The sequence below is a fragment of the Hirundo rustica genome (assembly GCF_015227805.2).
Source record: "Hirundo rustica isolate bHirRus1 chromosome 1 unlocalized genomic scaffold, bHirRus1.pri.v3 SUPER_1_unloc_3, whole genome shotgun sequence".
In the NCBI taxonomy this organism is placed as follows: domain Eukaryota; kingdom Metazoa; phylum Chordata; class Aves; order Passeriformes; family Hirundinidae; genus Hirundo; species Hirundo rustica.
Genome location: NW_026690166.1, coordinates 39760 through 54856, shown reverse-complemented (window position 1 = coordinate 54856; position 15097 = coordinate 39760). Strand labels below are relative to the sequence as shown.

At 60.2% G+C, this 15097-nt stretch overlaps 1 protein-coding gene across 1 annotated transcript in view; it reads left to right on the top strand.

Moving 5' to 3' along the window:
• The first annotated feature begins 114 nt into the window (after nucleotides 1-114).
• NBEAL2 (neurobeachin like 2) overlaps nucleotides 115-15097 on the top strand; it is a 54221-nt gene continuing 39238 nt past the window's right edge. The window contains exons 1-4 of the mRNA XM_040091443.1: nucleotides 115-200; nucleotides 8580-8668; nucleotides 10071-10235; nucleotides 12373-12454. Of these exons, the coding sequence (XP_039947377.1) occupies nucleotides 150-200; nucleotides 8580-8668; nucleotides 10071-10235; nucleotides 12373-12454 (387 nt within the window). The 5' untranslated portion in view covers nucleotides 115-149. The remainder of the gene's footprint in view (nucleotides 201-8579; nucleotides 8669-10070; nucleotides 10236-12372; nucleotides 12455-15097) is intronic.

Sequence of the window (15097 nt, the reverse complement as noted above, 5' to 3'; positions counted from 1 at the left end):
TGGGAACGGGCGCTTTCCCCGCTCCCCAGCAGGTGGAGGGGAGTCCCCGCCCCCCCCTACACCTGGGGGAGGTGCCAGGGCTGGGATTTTTTTTTGGGGGGGGGGGGAGGCGGAGCCGCCGCTCGTTCCCGGCCGGGCCGGCCCCGGGCATGGCTTCCCGGGAGCGGCTCTGCGAGCTCTGGATGCTCTACTTCGCCAAGGTGAGCCGGGCACCGGGCACCGCGCACCGCCACCCGCGGGCGGGCACTGGGGCGGGGACACCCCCCCCCGCGACCCCCTTTGGCTGCGCCCCCTCTGTCCCCGCTTCCCCCGAGCTGTGTCCCCCATCCCCTCTTGTCCCCCATTGTCGCGTCCCCCCCTTTCGCTGTGTCCCCACCCCCGCCCGGACTGCGCTGTCACATCCCGAGGGTCCCCAAACGCCCCCCACCCCCCTCCCCACGCGGGTCCCCAAACCCCCCCCCCCCCGTTGTCCCCTGCCCCCGCCGTTGTCACCTGCGGCGTGTCCCCAAACCCGCCGAGCCCCCCCCCCTCACCCCGCGGTGTCACTCGTGACCCCCCCACAAACCTCGTTTGGGGACCCCCCGCCCATCCCGCTCCTCCTTTCCCGCAGGGAATTTGGGGTCCCCTCGCCCCTCTCACGCTTCCCCGGGGGGGGTTTGGGGGGGGGTCCCTCGAGCCCCTCCCGGGAGGGTTTTTGGGGGGGTTCCGCGTGTCCCCTCCGCTCCCGGCGCCACCGCCCGGCGACAGGTGCGCGGTGACATTGGAGCGGCGACAGGGTGGGGACAGCGGGCTCTGAACGGGGGGGGGGGCGGTGTTTGGTTTTGGGGACCCCCCCCCACCCCGGGCAAGGTCTGGGCGATGTCCCCAAGGGGGTGGGGGACACCCCGCGCCCCCCCAAAAGCGCCTCGCGCGTCGTTTCGTCCTTAAACGCCCCGAGTGTCACCGACCGGTGTCACCCCCCCCCCCCCCCCCCGCCGTGACCCCCGTGGGACCCCCCCAAAAAACCCCGCGGTGTCCCAGGGAGGTGGCCGGGGACATCCCTGGGTTGGGGACATCCCTGCCGTGTCACCCGGGAGCCCCAAAACAGGGTGACCCCGCTTTTGGGGGGGGCTGGACGGGGACACGTGCTGGGACATCGGGGGACAGGTGACACGGGGACAGGTGGCACTGCGTGGGGGCGGCTGTGGCTGTGCGGGGACAGGTGCCACCACACCGGGGTGACCATGGCCGTGTGGGGACAGGTGTCACATTGTCAGGGTGTCCTTGGTCCCATGGGGACAGGTGCCACCACACTGAGGTGACCATGGTTGTACAGGGACAGGTGCCACCACACTGAGGTGACAGTGATCATCCAGGGACAGGTGTCACCCCGCTGAGGTGACCATGGCTGCACAGGGACAGGTGCCACCACACTGAGGTGACAGTGGTCCTTTGGGGACAGGTGTCACACTTTTGAGGTGACCATGGCCTTGTGGGGACAGGTGCCACCACACTGAGGTGACAGTGGTCCTTTGGGGACAGGTGTCACACTTTTGAGGTGACCATGGCCTTGTGGGGACAGGTGCCACCACACTGAGATGTCTGTGAGTGTGCAGGGACAGGTGTCACATTGTCAGGGTGTCCCTGGTCCCATGGGGACAGGTGCCACCACACTGAGGTGACCATGGCCTTGTGGGGACAGGTGTCACATTGCTGAGGTGTCCACAGTGACAGGTGCCACCACACTGAGGTGACAGTGGCTTTGTGGGACCAGGTGTCACATTGTTGAGGTGTCCACAGTGACATGGGGACAGGTGCCACCACACTGAGGTGACCATGGCTGTATGGGGACAGGTGTCACATTGTTGAGGTGTCCACAGTGACATGGGGACAGGTGCCACCACATTGAGGTGACCATGGTTGTACAGGGACAGGTGCCACCACACTGAGGTGTCCCTGGTCATCCAGGGACAGGTGTCACCCCGCTGAGGTGACCACGGCCTTGTGGGGACAGGTGTCACATTGTTGAGGTGACCACAGTGACATGGGGACAGGTGCCACCACACTGAGACATTTGTGGGTGTGCAGGGACAAGTGTCACATTGGCAGAGTGTCTCTGGTCCCATGGGGACAAGTGCCACCACACTGAGGTGACCATGGCCTTGTGGGGACAGGTGCCACATTGTTGAGGTGACCACAGTGGCATGGGGACAGGTGCCACCCTCCAGCCTGGGAGCTGGCTGGGGACAGGTGCCATCATCGGGCGGGTGTGTGGTGGCAGGGGACAACCGTGGGGACCCGTGCGGTGCCACCGGGCTCTGGTGGCCCTGCAGGGTCCCATCGCGCTGTCAGGGCGCTCGGAGGGGACCGGTGCCACCCACGGGTGTGTGGGGACAGGTGTCACCTGTCAGGGTGTCCCTGTGCCACACCGGGGACACGGCCGGAGCCCAGTGTCCCCTCCTCGGCCAGGCCACGGTAGCAAAACCCTGTGGCCTTTGTCACAGCGATGTCCCCAAGGGCCCGGCTGGGGCAAGGCAGGGGGGACATGGCCCGGGTGGTGGCGGTGGCCCCTCGGTGGCGGTGTCCCCTCGGTGGTGGCCCTGTCGCTGTCCCCCCGCCGGTGTCTCGGGGAATGGCCGCGTTATCTCGGGTGGCTTCCGACCAGGACAGAGCTCCTGTCACCGGCGCTGGCAGGGGACAGGGCTGTCCCCAGGGGTGGCCGCTGCTGTCCCCCGGGGGTGGCCGCTGCTGTCCCCAGGGCTGGCCGCCGCTGTCCCCCGGCGCTGGCCGCTGCTATCCCCAAGGGTGACCGTGCTGTCCCCAAGGGTGGCCACTGCTGTCCCCAAGGGTGACCGTGCTGTCCCCAAGGGTGACCGTGCTGTCCCCAAGGGTGGCCGCTGCTGTCCCCCGGGGGTGGCCGCTGCTGTCCCCCAAGGGTGGCCGCTGCTGTCCCCCGGGGGTGGCCGCTGCTGTCCCACCCCTCCAAAGGGGGCGGCGGGAGCGCGACCCCAGCGCCAGCACTCGCAGGGTCACTCGGTGTCACCGCGCAGGGGGTGACATCCCGCCGGATTGGTCACTGTCGCTTTTTGCGGGGCTCCCGGGCGATGGGCGGCGTTCCCGGTTCGGGGTTCCCGGTTCGGGGTTTCCCGGTTTGGCATCCCCGGCTCGGTTTTCTCGGCGTTCCCGGTTCGGGTTTCCCGGCTCGGCATTCCCGGTTCGGGGTTCCCGGCTCGGTTTTCTCGGCGTTCCCGGTTCGGGTTTCCCGGCTCGGCATTCCCGGTTTGGCGTTCCCGGCGCTCCCAGGCGGCTCCGCGCCGGCCGAGCCCAGAAGCCGCCGAACAGGCTCTGCCAGCCGGGAACCGCCTGCGACAGCCCCGGGGTGGCACCGGGAACACCGGGAACTCGCACCGGGAACACCGGGAACACACACCGGGAGCACCGGGATCACCGGCACCGGCCTCGGGAACACCGGGAATTCGCACCGGGAACACCGGGATCACCGGCACCGGCCTCGGGAACACCGGGAACACACCCCGGGAACACCGGGAATTCGCACCGGGAACACCGGGACAGCCGCTCCGCGTGGGCGCAGAGGGAATTTCGGGACCCCAACTCCGGGATCGGGATGCGGCTCCGAGTGGGAGCCCCGGGAATTTTGGAACAGCAGCTGCAGGTGGGAGCACCGGGAATTTCGGGGTGTAGCTGCAGGAGGGCCCACCGGGAATTTCGGGGTGCAGCTCCGGGTGAGAGTTCCGGGAATATCGGGGTGCAGCTCCGGGTGGAGTTATTGGGAATTTCGGGGTGCAGCTCCGGGTGGGCCCACCGGGAATTTCGGGGTGCAGCTCCAGGTGGGAGTTCCAGGAATATCGGGGTGCAGCTCCGAGAATATCGGGAAACCAGCTCCGGGAGGACCGACCAGGAATTTCGGGGTGCAGCTCCAAGAGGGAGCACCGGGAATATCAGGAAACCGACTCCAGGAGGGCCCACCGGGAATTTCGGGGTGCAGCTCCAGGTGGAGTCACCGGGAATTTCGGGGTGCAGCTCCGGGAATTTTGGGAAACCGGCTCCAAGAGGGCCGGCATTTCGAGGAATTTTGGGGTGCAGCTCCGGGTGGAGTTATTGGGAATTTTGGGGTGTAGCTCCGGGTGGGCCCACCGGGAATTTTGGGGTGTAGCTCCAAGAGGGAGCACCGGGAATATCGGGAAACCAACTCCAGGAGGGCCCACCAGGAATTTCGGGGTGCAGCTCCAGGTGGAGTCACCGGGAATATCAGGGTGCAGCTCCGGGAATATCAGGAAACCGGCTCTAGGAGGGCCCACCGGGAATTTCGGGGTTCAGCTCCGGGAATTTTGGGAAACCGGCTCCAGGAGGGCCGGCATTTCGAGGAATTTCGGGGTGCAGCTCCGGGTGGAGTTATTGGGAATTTCGGGGTGCAGCTCTGGGTGGAGTCATCAGGAATATCGAGGTGCAGCTCCGGGAATTTTGGGAAACCGACTCCAGGAAGGCCCACCGGGAATTTCGGGGTGCATCTCCGGGTGGGAGTTCCGGGAATTTCGGGGTGCAGCTCTGGGTGTGCCCACCAGGAACTTCAGGGTGCAGCTCCAGGTGGAGTCACCGGGAATTTCGGGGTGCAGCTCCAAGAGGGAGCACCGGGAATATCAGGAAACCGACTCCAGGAGGGCCCACCGGGAGTTTCGTGGTGCAGCTCCGGGAATTTTGGGAAACCGGCTCCAGGAGGTCCGGCATTTCGGGGTGCAGCTCTGGGTGGGCCCACCGGGAATTTCAGGGTGCAGCTCCAGGTGCAGTCACTGGGAATTTCGGGGTGCAACTCCAAGAGGGAGCACCGGGAATATCAGGAAACCGACTCCAGGAGGGCCCACCGGGAATTTCGGGGTGCAGCTCCGGGTGGAGTTATTGGGACCTTTGGGGTGTAGCTCCAGGTGGGCCCACCGGGAATTTTGGGGTGCAGCTCCAAGAGGGAGCACCGGGAATATCGGGAAACCAACTCCAGGAGGGCCCACCAGGAATTTCGGGGTGCAGCTCCAGGTGGAGTCACCGGGAATTTCGGGGTGCAGCTCCAGGTGGAGTCACTGGGAATTTCAGGGTGCAGCTCCGGGTGGGAGTTCCAGGAATATCAGGGTGCAGCTCCGGGAATATCAGGAAACCGACTCCAGGAGGGCCCACCGGGAATTTCGGGGTGCAGCTCCGGGAATTTTGGGAAACCGGCTCCAGGAGGGCCGGCATTTCGGGGTGCAGCTCCGGGTGGAGTTATTGGGAATTTCGGGGTGCAGCTCCGGGTGGAGTCATCAGGAATATCGAGGTGCAGCTCCGGGAATTTTGGGAAACCGACTCCAGGAAGGCCCACCGGGAATTTTGGGGTGCATCTCCGGGTGGGAGTTCCGGGAATTTCGGGGTGCAGCTCCGGGAATTTTGGGAAACCGGCTCCAGGAGGTCCGGCATTTCGGGGTGCAGCTCCGTGTGGGCCCACCGGGAATTTCAGGGTGCAGCTCCAGGTGCAGTCACCGGGAATTTCGGGGTGTAGCTCCAAGAGGGAGCACCGGGAATATCGGGAAACCGACTCCAGAAGGGCCCACCGGGAATTTCGGGCTGCACCTCCGGGTGGAGTTATTGGGAATTTCGGGCTGCACCTCCGGGTGGATACCCCGGGAATTTCGGGCTGCATCTCTGTGTGGATACCCCGGGAATTTCGGGCTGCACCTCCGTGTGGATACCCCGGGAATTCCGTCCCTCATCTCCGGGCCGGGTGGGCGCTGCCCCGCCGGGAATTTTCGGGGTGCTGTGACCCGCCGAACCCGACGCTCCCGGGACCGCGTTTTGGGGTGGGATTTTTCAGGGCACGCCGGGATCTCCTGATGCCGCCAGCTCGGGTCCATCCCCCGGGGGCGGGGGGCTCAGGGACCGGGGGAGGGGATGTCCCCGAAGCGTCCCCGGTGTCCCCGAAGCGTCCCCGGTGTCCCCGAAGCGGGGCCGGCAGCGGGGCAGGAAGCGCCGTTGGGGCCGCGGGGTGACTTGGCATTTCCTGAGCTCCGGGCTTGGTTTTTGCTTTTGGTGGCTTTGCACAAGCGACAAAAAAAAAGAGAAAAAAAAAGGGGGGGCCCCCCTCCTGAGCACCCCCTCACAGTCCCCACAGCCCGTTCCGGCCCCGCCGCGCTCCCACGGCTGGCGGGTGATGGATGGCCGGGGCCACCCGAGGGGACAGGTAGGGGATTTGGGGACCTGGGGACACCCCCGGCGGGTCCCGAGGGGTGCGGGAGCTCGGGGAGGTGGATTTTTGGGGTGTCCTCCCCCTCCCCGGCGTGGTGGCGGTGTCTGGAGGGGGGGGGGATCCCGGAAAAGGAAAGGGGGGTTTGGTCCTTGTGGGGTATCCTGGGATGGGGGTGACCCCAGGGTGCTGCGTCGGGGGGGGTGCACGGCGGCGGGGGTGACCCCAAATTGATGCATTGGGGTGCTCGGGGACTGGGGTGACCCCAAGGTGCCACCTCGGGGTGCTCGGGGACAGAGGTGACCCCAAGGTGTCTGATTGGGGTGCTCAGGGACGGGGGTGACCCCAAAGGTGCCACACTGGGGTGCTCAGGGCCTGAGGTGACCCCAAGGTGCCCGATTGGGGTGCTCAGGGACGGGGGTGACCCCAAAGGTGCCACCTCGGGGGGTTCAGGGGTGGGAGTGACCCCAAAGGTGCCACCTCGGGGTGCTCAGGGTTCCGGGTGACCCCAAGGTGTCCTGTTGGGGTGCGCAGTTCTCTGAGTGACCCCAAGGTGCCCTATTGGGATATTTAGGGACTGGGGTGACCCCAAAGGTGCCCTGTTGGGATATTTAGGGACTGGGGTGACCCCAAGGTGCCCTGTTGGGGTGCTCAGGGACCGCTGTGACCCCAAAGGTGCCACCTCGGGGGGTTCAGAGACTGGGGTGACCCCAAAGTTGCCTCACTGGGGTGCTCAGGGTCTGAGGTGACCCCAAGGTGTCCTGTTGGGGTGCTCAGAGGCTGGTGAGACCCCAAAGGTGCCACCTCGGGGTGCTCAGGGTTCCAGTGACCCCAAAGGTGCCACCTCGGGGTGTGTTGGGGTGCTCAGGGACTGGTGTGACCCCAAGGTGCCACCTCGGGGGGCACAGGGGTCGGAGTGACCCCAAAGGTGCCACCTCGGGGTGCCCAGGGACAGAGGTGACCCCAAAGGTGCCACCTCGGGGTGCTCAGGGACTGGTGTGACCCCAAAGTGCCACCTCGGGGTGCCCAGGGATGGGAGTGACCCCAGAGGTGCCACCTCGGGGTGCCCAGGGATGGGAGTGACCCCAAAGGTGCCACACTGGGGTGCTCAGGGACAGAGGTGACCCCAAGGTGCCCTATTGGGATATTCAGGGACTGGGGTGACCCCAAAGATGCCCCATGGGTGTCCTCAGGGACTGGTGTGACCCCAAGGTGCCACCTCGGGGGGCACAGGGACAGAGGTGACCCCAGGGTGCCCTATTGGGATATTTAGGGACTGGTGTGACCCCAGGGTGCCCTGTTGGGGTGCTCAGGGACTGGTGTGACCCCAAAGGTGCCACCTCGGGGGGCTCAGGGATGGGAGTGACCCCAAAGGTGCCACCTCGGGGTTTGTTGGGGTGCTCAGAGACTGGTGTGACCCCAAAGGTGCCATACTGGGGTGCTCAGGGACAGAGGTGACCCCAGGGTGCCCTGTTGGGATATTCAGGGACTGGAGTGACCCCAAAGATGCCCCATGGGGGGGCTCAGGGACTGGGGTGACCCCAGAGGTGCCACCTCGGGGTGCCCAGGGTTCCGTGTGACCCCCAAGGTGTCCCCTGTGGTGCCCAGGGACAGGGGACACCTGAAGGTGGCACCTCGGGGTGCCCAGGGCTGTGGGTGGGGGTGCCCGGCCTGGCTGAGTCCCTGTTGTCCCCCGCTGTCCCCCCCTGTCCCCATTGCACAACCCCGGCTGGGCCGGGCAGGGCCCGCTGCGCCCTGATTGGCTGCAGGGACAGGTGCTCTGCGAGCTGATTGGCCGGGGAGTTCCACAGGCTGGGCTCTGATTGGCTCAGCACCTCCGCAGCTTGCGCGGCTCCGGCTGCTGATTGGTCAGCAAGTGCGCAGGTAGTGCTGTGCTGGGCTCTGATTGGTCAGCGAGTGCGCAGGTAATGCTGTGCTGGGCTCTGATTGGTCAGCGAGTGCGCAGGTAGTGCTGTGCTGGGCTCTGATTGGTCAGCGAGTGCGCAGGTAGTGCCGTGCTGGGCTCTGATTGGTCAGCGAGTGCGCAGGTAGTGCCGTGCTGGGCTCGGATTCGTCAGCGAGTGCGCAGGTAGTGCCATGCTGGGCTCTGATTGGTCAGAGGCCTCACGGGTCGTGCGGTTCTGCGCTGTGATTGGCCGGCGGCTCCTGGGGGTGTGTCACACACCTGAGTGGGCGTGGCTGGTTCCTTTGGCTGTGATTGGCCGCTTCCTGTGAGGCAGTGGCCACAAAGGAACACGATTGGCTGCTCCCTGTGGGGGCGGGGGCCATGAAGGAACACGATTGGCCGCTCCCTGTGGGGCGGGGCCCGTGCAGGGCTGTGATTGGCTGCTGGCCCCAGCCCCGCCCTCTCTTGCAGAAGGACCTGTCCTACCTGCAGCAGTGGCTGGAGGCCTTCGTCACCAGCTTCGAGAGGGTCATCGCCCTGCCCTCGCTGGAGCCCCGCAGGTGGGACCCCAAAACCCGGGGGGACCCCGCTGAGTGACCCCAAACAGCCCTGAGTGACCCCACTGAGTGACCCCACCCATGGATGACCCCCCTGAGTGACCCCAAACACCCCTGAGTGACCCCAAACAGCCCTGAGTGACCCCACCCATGAATGACCCCACTGAGTGACCCCAAACACCCCTGAGTGACCCCAAACAGCCCTGAGTGACCCCACTGAGTGACCCCAAACACCCCTGAGTGACCCCAAACACCACTGAGTGACCCCCCTGAGTGACCCCAAACAGCCCTGAGTGACCCCACTGAGTGACCCCACCCATGGATGACCCTGCTGAGTGACCCCAAACAGCCCTGAGTGACCCCACCCAGTGACCCCAAGCACCCCTGCGTGTCCCCAAACCCCCCTGAGTGACCCCAAACACCGCTGAGTGACCCCACTGAGTGACCCCAAATGCCCCAGAGTGACCCCATCAAGTGACCCCAAACACCCCCGAGTGACCCCTGTAGGTGACCCCACCCCCAGCACCCCCAAATCCTGGGGTGTCCCCAAACCCCCCTGAGTGACCCCCAGCACCCCAGGCTGACCCCAACACCCCTGAGTGACCCCAAACACCGCTGAGTGACCCCGCTGAGTGACCCCACCCATGGATGACCCTGCTGAGTGACCCCGAACACCCCAGGATGACCCCACCCAGTGACCCCAAACACCCCTGCGTGTCCCCAAACCCCCCTGAATGACCCCCCCCCGAGTGACCCCTGTAGGTGAACCCCCCCCAGCACCCCCAAAAGCCTGGGGTGTCCCCAAACCCCCCGAGTGACCCCGAGCCCCTCCGAGTGACCCTCAAAATCCTGGGGTGTCCCCAAACCCCCCTGAATGACCCCCCGGCTGACCCTGAGCCCCTCCAAGTGACCCCCAAAATCCTCGGGTGTCCCCAAACCCCCCTGAATGACCCCCCTGAGTGACCCCCAGCACCCCTGAGTGACCCCAAACACCCCCGAGTGACCCCACTGAGTGACCCCCAACCCCCCAAGATGACCCCACCCAGTGACCCCAACCACCCCCGAGTGACCCCCCTGAGTGACCCCAACCACCCCTGAGTGACCCCAAACACCCCAGAGTGACCCCAAACACCCCTGAGTGACCCCACTGAGTGACCCCCAACCCCCCAAGATGACCCCACCCAGTGACCCCAAACCCCCCTGAATGACCCCACCGAGTGACACACCCCCCCCCCCGCAGCACCCCCAAAATCCTGGGGTGTCCCCAGACCCCTCTCGGGGCCCCCGAGCCGCGGGGTGCCGGGGGCGGCGGCGCCTCATCCGCTCCCCGCGGTCGGATCCATCCGGTGCCGCGGGCGGTTTGTTTTTTTGGGGGGGTGACATCCTGCACCCCGATCCCGCCCAGGCCGGAGGATCCGGGCTCGGAGATCCCGGCGCTGCCGCGGGAGGTGCTGCAGGTGCTGAGCCAGAGGCTGGGGCACAGCGTGGCCTTGGGGACGCGGGACGGGGACAGGGCCACCGGGCTGGGCCAGGCCCTGCTGCTGCTCAAGTTCTTCATCATCATCTGCAGGTGCGCCCCCAGAAACCCCACAAACCCCACAGACCCCACAAACCCCACAGACCCCACAAACCCCCCAAACCCCACAGACCCCACAGACCCCCCAAACCCCACAGACCTCACAGACCTCACAGACCCCACAGACCCCACAGACCCCACAGACCCCACAGACCCCAGAGACCCCAGAGACCCCACAAACCCCCCAAACCCCACAGACCCCACAGACCCCCCCAAACCCCACAGACCCCCCAAACCCCACAGACTCCACAAACCCCCCAAACCCCACAGACCCCACAGACCCCACAAACTCCACAGACCCCACAGACCCCACAGACCTCACAGACCCCACAGACCCCACAGACCCCCCAAACTCCACAGACCCCACAGACCCCCCAGACCCCACAAACCCCCCAGACCCCACAAACCCCACAAACCCCACAGACCCCACAGACCCCACAGACCCCACAAACCCCACAGACCCCCCCAAACCCCCCAAACCCCACAGACCCCACAAACCCCACAGACCCCACAAACCCCCCAAACCCCACAGACCCCCCAAACCCCACAGACCCCACAAACCCCACAGACCCCACAAACCCCCCAAACCCCACAGACCCCACAGACCCCACAGACCCCCCAAACCCCACAGACCCCACAGACCCCACAGACCCCACAAACCCCACAGACCCCACAGACCCCACAGACCCCACAGACCCCACAAACCGCTCCGTGCCCCCCGTTATCCGCCAGCTCCTGGTCCCGTGTTCCTGCCCCAGGTTTGTCCCAAAGTGTCGGGCGGCTTTGGGGACGTGCAGCCCCCACCCCAAAAAAAAAAACCCCACAGAATTTGGGATTCCCCCCACCCCAAATCGCAGCACCCCCTCTAAAGTGCGTCCCGCCTTTTAAAATAACTCATAATATTTTCATTAATATCTGTTAATTTCATATATTATACTGTATTCGTGTATACCCTATCTATTCATTGATTTTGTCAGTTAATAAATTTTATATTGATTAGTGGGTGTTAATTAATACGTATATATTAGGTTTTATGTGTATTCCTTTAATGTATATATACGTTAATTTTCATTAATATATTTTATATTTATTTAATGGGTGTTAATGTATTATATATACATTATATATATCATTATATGCATTATGTATATTTACATAATATCTATAATTATATACATTATATCCCATATTTTATATTTTATATATTCATTTAACATATATATACATTAAATGCTATTAATATCTTTTATATTGATTTAATGGGTCTTAATTAATTCATATTATATATATACACACATACATACATATATTATGTATTCATTTTGTGTATATATACATTAAATGCTATTAATATATTTTATATTGATTTAATGGGTGTTAATGCATTATATATCTATATATATAATTTTTATATCTTAATTTAATGTATATATACATTACGTTTTGATAATATCTTTTATATTGATTTAATAGGTGTCAATGCATTATATATCTATAGATACACAAATATATTAATTTTTAATATATATTCATTTAATGTGTAAACATACATTAAATTTTATTAATTATATATTCATTTATAATTGCAATGGTAATTGGTTTTAGTTTTTTAATAGTTGTTATGATGCTGCAAAAGAATAAACATTTTTTAAAATGTAAGAATAAAAAAAATAACGTTATTGCCCCCCCCAAAAATTCAGTCTTTCCACCCCAGTGCAGCGTCCCTGCAAAAGAGCGTCACATCTCTAAAAATAATAATTAGAAAATAATTATTTTTATTAATAATAATTATTGTTATATTAAATATAATAAATACAATCGCGTATAATAAAATAATATAAAAATATAAAAATTGGATAAATTTTTTTCCCCAAAAAATTCCATCGTTCCCCCCCCACAATTGCATCGCATCTCTAAAAATAACAATATTACATGTTATTTTTTAATTAATAACAAAAACTAATAATGTAAAGTAATACAATAAAAACCGTTTAAAATACAATAATAATGTTAAATAGCGTTTTGCCCGCCCCACGCACTTTATTCCCTCCCAAATTCCCTCCCTCCCCTTCCCAAATTTCCTCCCCCCAGCCGGTGCTGGATGAATTCCCGATGTTTTCCTTCCTTCCAGGAACCTGGAGAACATCCAGCCCGACAGGAGCCCCGGCTGCCTCCCGCACGTGCTGCGGCTGCTGCGGCTCTGCGGGAACCAGGTGGGAACGGGAACGGGAATGGGAACGGGAACGGGAACGGGGATGGGAATGGGAACGGGGATGGGAACGGGAATGGGAACGGGGATGGGAATGGGAACGGGAACGGGAACGGGGATGGGAACGGGAACGGGAATGGGAACGGGAACGGGGACGGGGATGGGAACAGTAATGGAAATGGACATGGGAATGGGAACGGGAATGGGAATGGGAACGGGAATGGGAGCGGGAATGGGAATGGGAACAGGCGTGGGAACGGGAACGGGAATGGGAACAGTAATGGAAACGGACATGGGAATGGGAAGTGGGAACGGGAATGGGAGTGGGAATGGGCATGGGAATGGTGACGGGAATGGAAACAGTAATGGAAATGGACACGGGAATGGGAACAGTAATGGGAGTGGGAATGGGAATGGGCATGGGAATGGGAACGGTAATGGGAGTGGGAACAGTAATGGGAACGGACACGGGAATGGGAACGGGAATGGACATGGAAATGGTCATGGGAATGGGAACAGTAAAGGGAGTGGGCAGAGGAATGGGAACGGGAATGGACACGGGAATGGGAACAGGAATGGGAATGGGAACAGTAATGGGAGTGGGAATGGGAACAGTAAAGGGAGTGGGCACAGGAATGGGAACGGGAATGGACACGGGAATGAGAACAGGAATGGGAATGGGAACAGTAATGGGAGTGGGAATGGGAACGGGTGTGGGAACGGGAATGGGAACGGTAATGGGAGTGGGCACAGTAATGGAAACGGACACGGGAATGGGAACGGGAATGGACATGGGAATGGTCATAGGAATGGGAACAGTAAAGGGAGTGGGAATGGGAACGGGAACAGGAATGGGAACGGGAATGGACACGGGAATGGAAGTGGGCACAGGAATGGGAACGGGAACAGGAATGGTCATGGGAATTGGAACAGTAATGGAAGTGGGCATGGGAATGGGAATGGGAACGGACACGGGAATGGGAATGGGAACGGACACGGGAATGGGAACAGGAATGGACACGGGAATGGGAAAAGGAATGGGCACAGGAATGGTCATGGGAATGGGAACAGTAATAGGAGTGGGAATGGGAACAGGAATAAGAATGGGAATGGGCATGGGAACGGTAACGGGAGTGGGCACGGGAATGGGCATGGACACGGGAACGGATGCAGGAATGGACACGGGAATGGTCATGGGCATGGGAACGGTAATGGGAGTGGGTACGGGAATGGGCATGGACACAGGAACGGACGCAGGAATGGACACGGGAACGGTAATGGGAGTGGGAACAGTAATGGAAATGGACACGGGAACGGGAACGGGAATGGGAACAGTAATGGAAGTGGGCACGGGAATGGGAACGGACACGGGAATGGGAACGGACACGGGAATGGGAACAGGAATGGGCACAGGAATGGTCATGGGAATGGGAACAGTAATGGGAGTGGGTACAGGAATAGGAATGGACACGGGAATGGGAATAGGAATGGGCACAGGAATGGGAGTGGGAATGGGAACAGGAATGGGAGTGGGCACGGGAATGGGCACGGACACAGGAACGGGAGCTGTCATAAAAATGGGAGCAGAAATGGGCGTGCAAATGGGGATGGGAACGGTCATGGAAATGGGAATGAGCATGAGAATGGGAGTAGGAGCTGTCATGGGAATGGGAACAGTAATGGGAATGGGAACGGGCATGGGAATGGGAACTGACACGGGAATGGTCATGGGAATGGACGCTGGAATGGGAATGAGCATGGGAATGGGAATGAGAATGGGAATGGTCATGAAAATGGGAGCAGAAAGGGTTACGGGAATGGGAATGGGAGCGGGTATGGTCATGGGAATGGGGACAGTCATAGAAATGGGAATGGTCATGGGAACAGGCACAGGAATGGTCATGGGAATGGGGACAGTAATGGGAGTGGGCACGGAAATGGGAACGGACACGGGAATGGGCACGGACACAGGAACGGGAACAGTCATAAAAATGGGAGCAGAAATGGGCGTGCGAATGGGAATGGGAATGGCCATGGAAATGGGAATGGGAATGAGCATGAGAATGGGAGTAGGAACAGTCATGGGAATGGGAGCGGGTATCGTCATGGGAATGTGAACAGGAATGGGAACGGACACAGGAATGGTCATGGGAATGGACACTGGAATGGGAATGAGCATGGGAACGGGAATAGGAACGGACATGGGAATGAGAATGGGAACGGTCATGGGAATGGGAGCAGAAACGGGCATGGGAATGGGAGTGGGAGCAGGTATGGTCATGGGAATGGGAACAGTCATAGAAATGGGAATGGTCGTGGGAACAGGAATGGGAATGGACACAGGAATGGGAATGGGAACAGTCATGGGAATAGGCACAGGAATGGTCATGGGAATGAGAACAGTCATAGAAATGGGAATGGTCATGGGAACAGGAATGGGAATGGGAGTGGTCATGGGAACAGGAATGGGAATGGGAGTGGTCATGGGAACAGGCACAGGAATGGTCACGGGAATGGGAGCAGGAATGGGGATGGGAGCAGTCATGGAAATGGGAATGCTCATGGAAACAGGCACAGGAATGGTCATGGGAATAGGAACAGTCATAGAAATGGGAATGGTCATGGGAACAGGAATGGGAATGGGAGC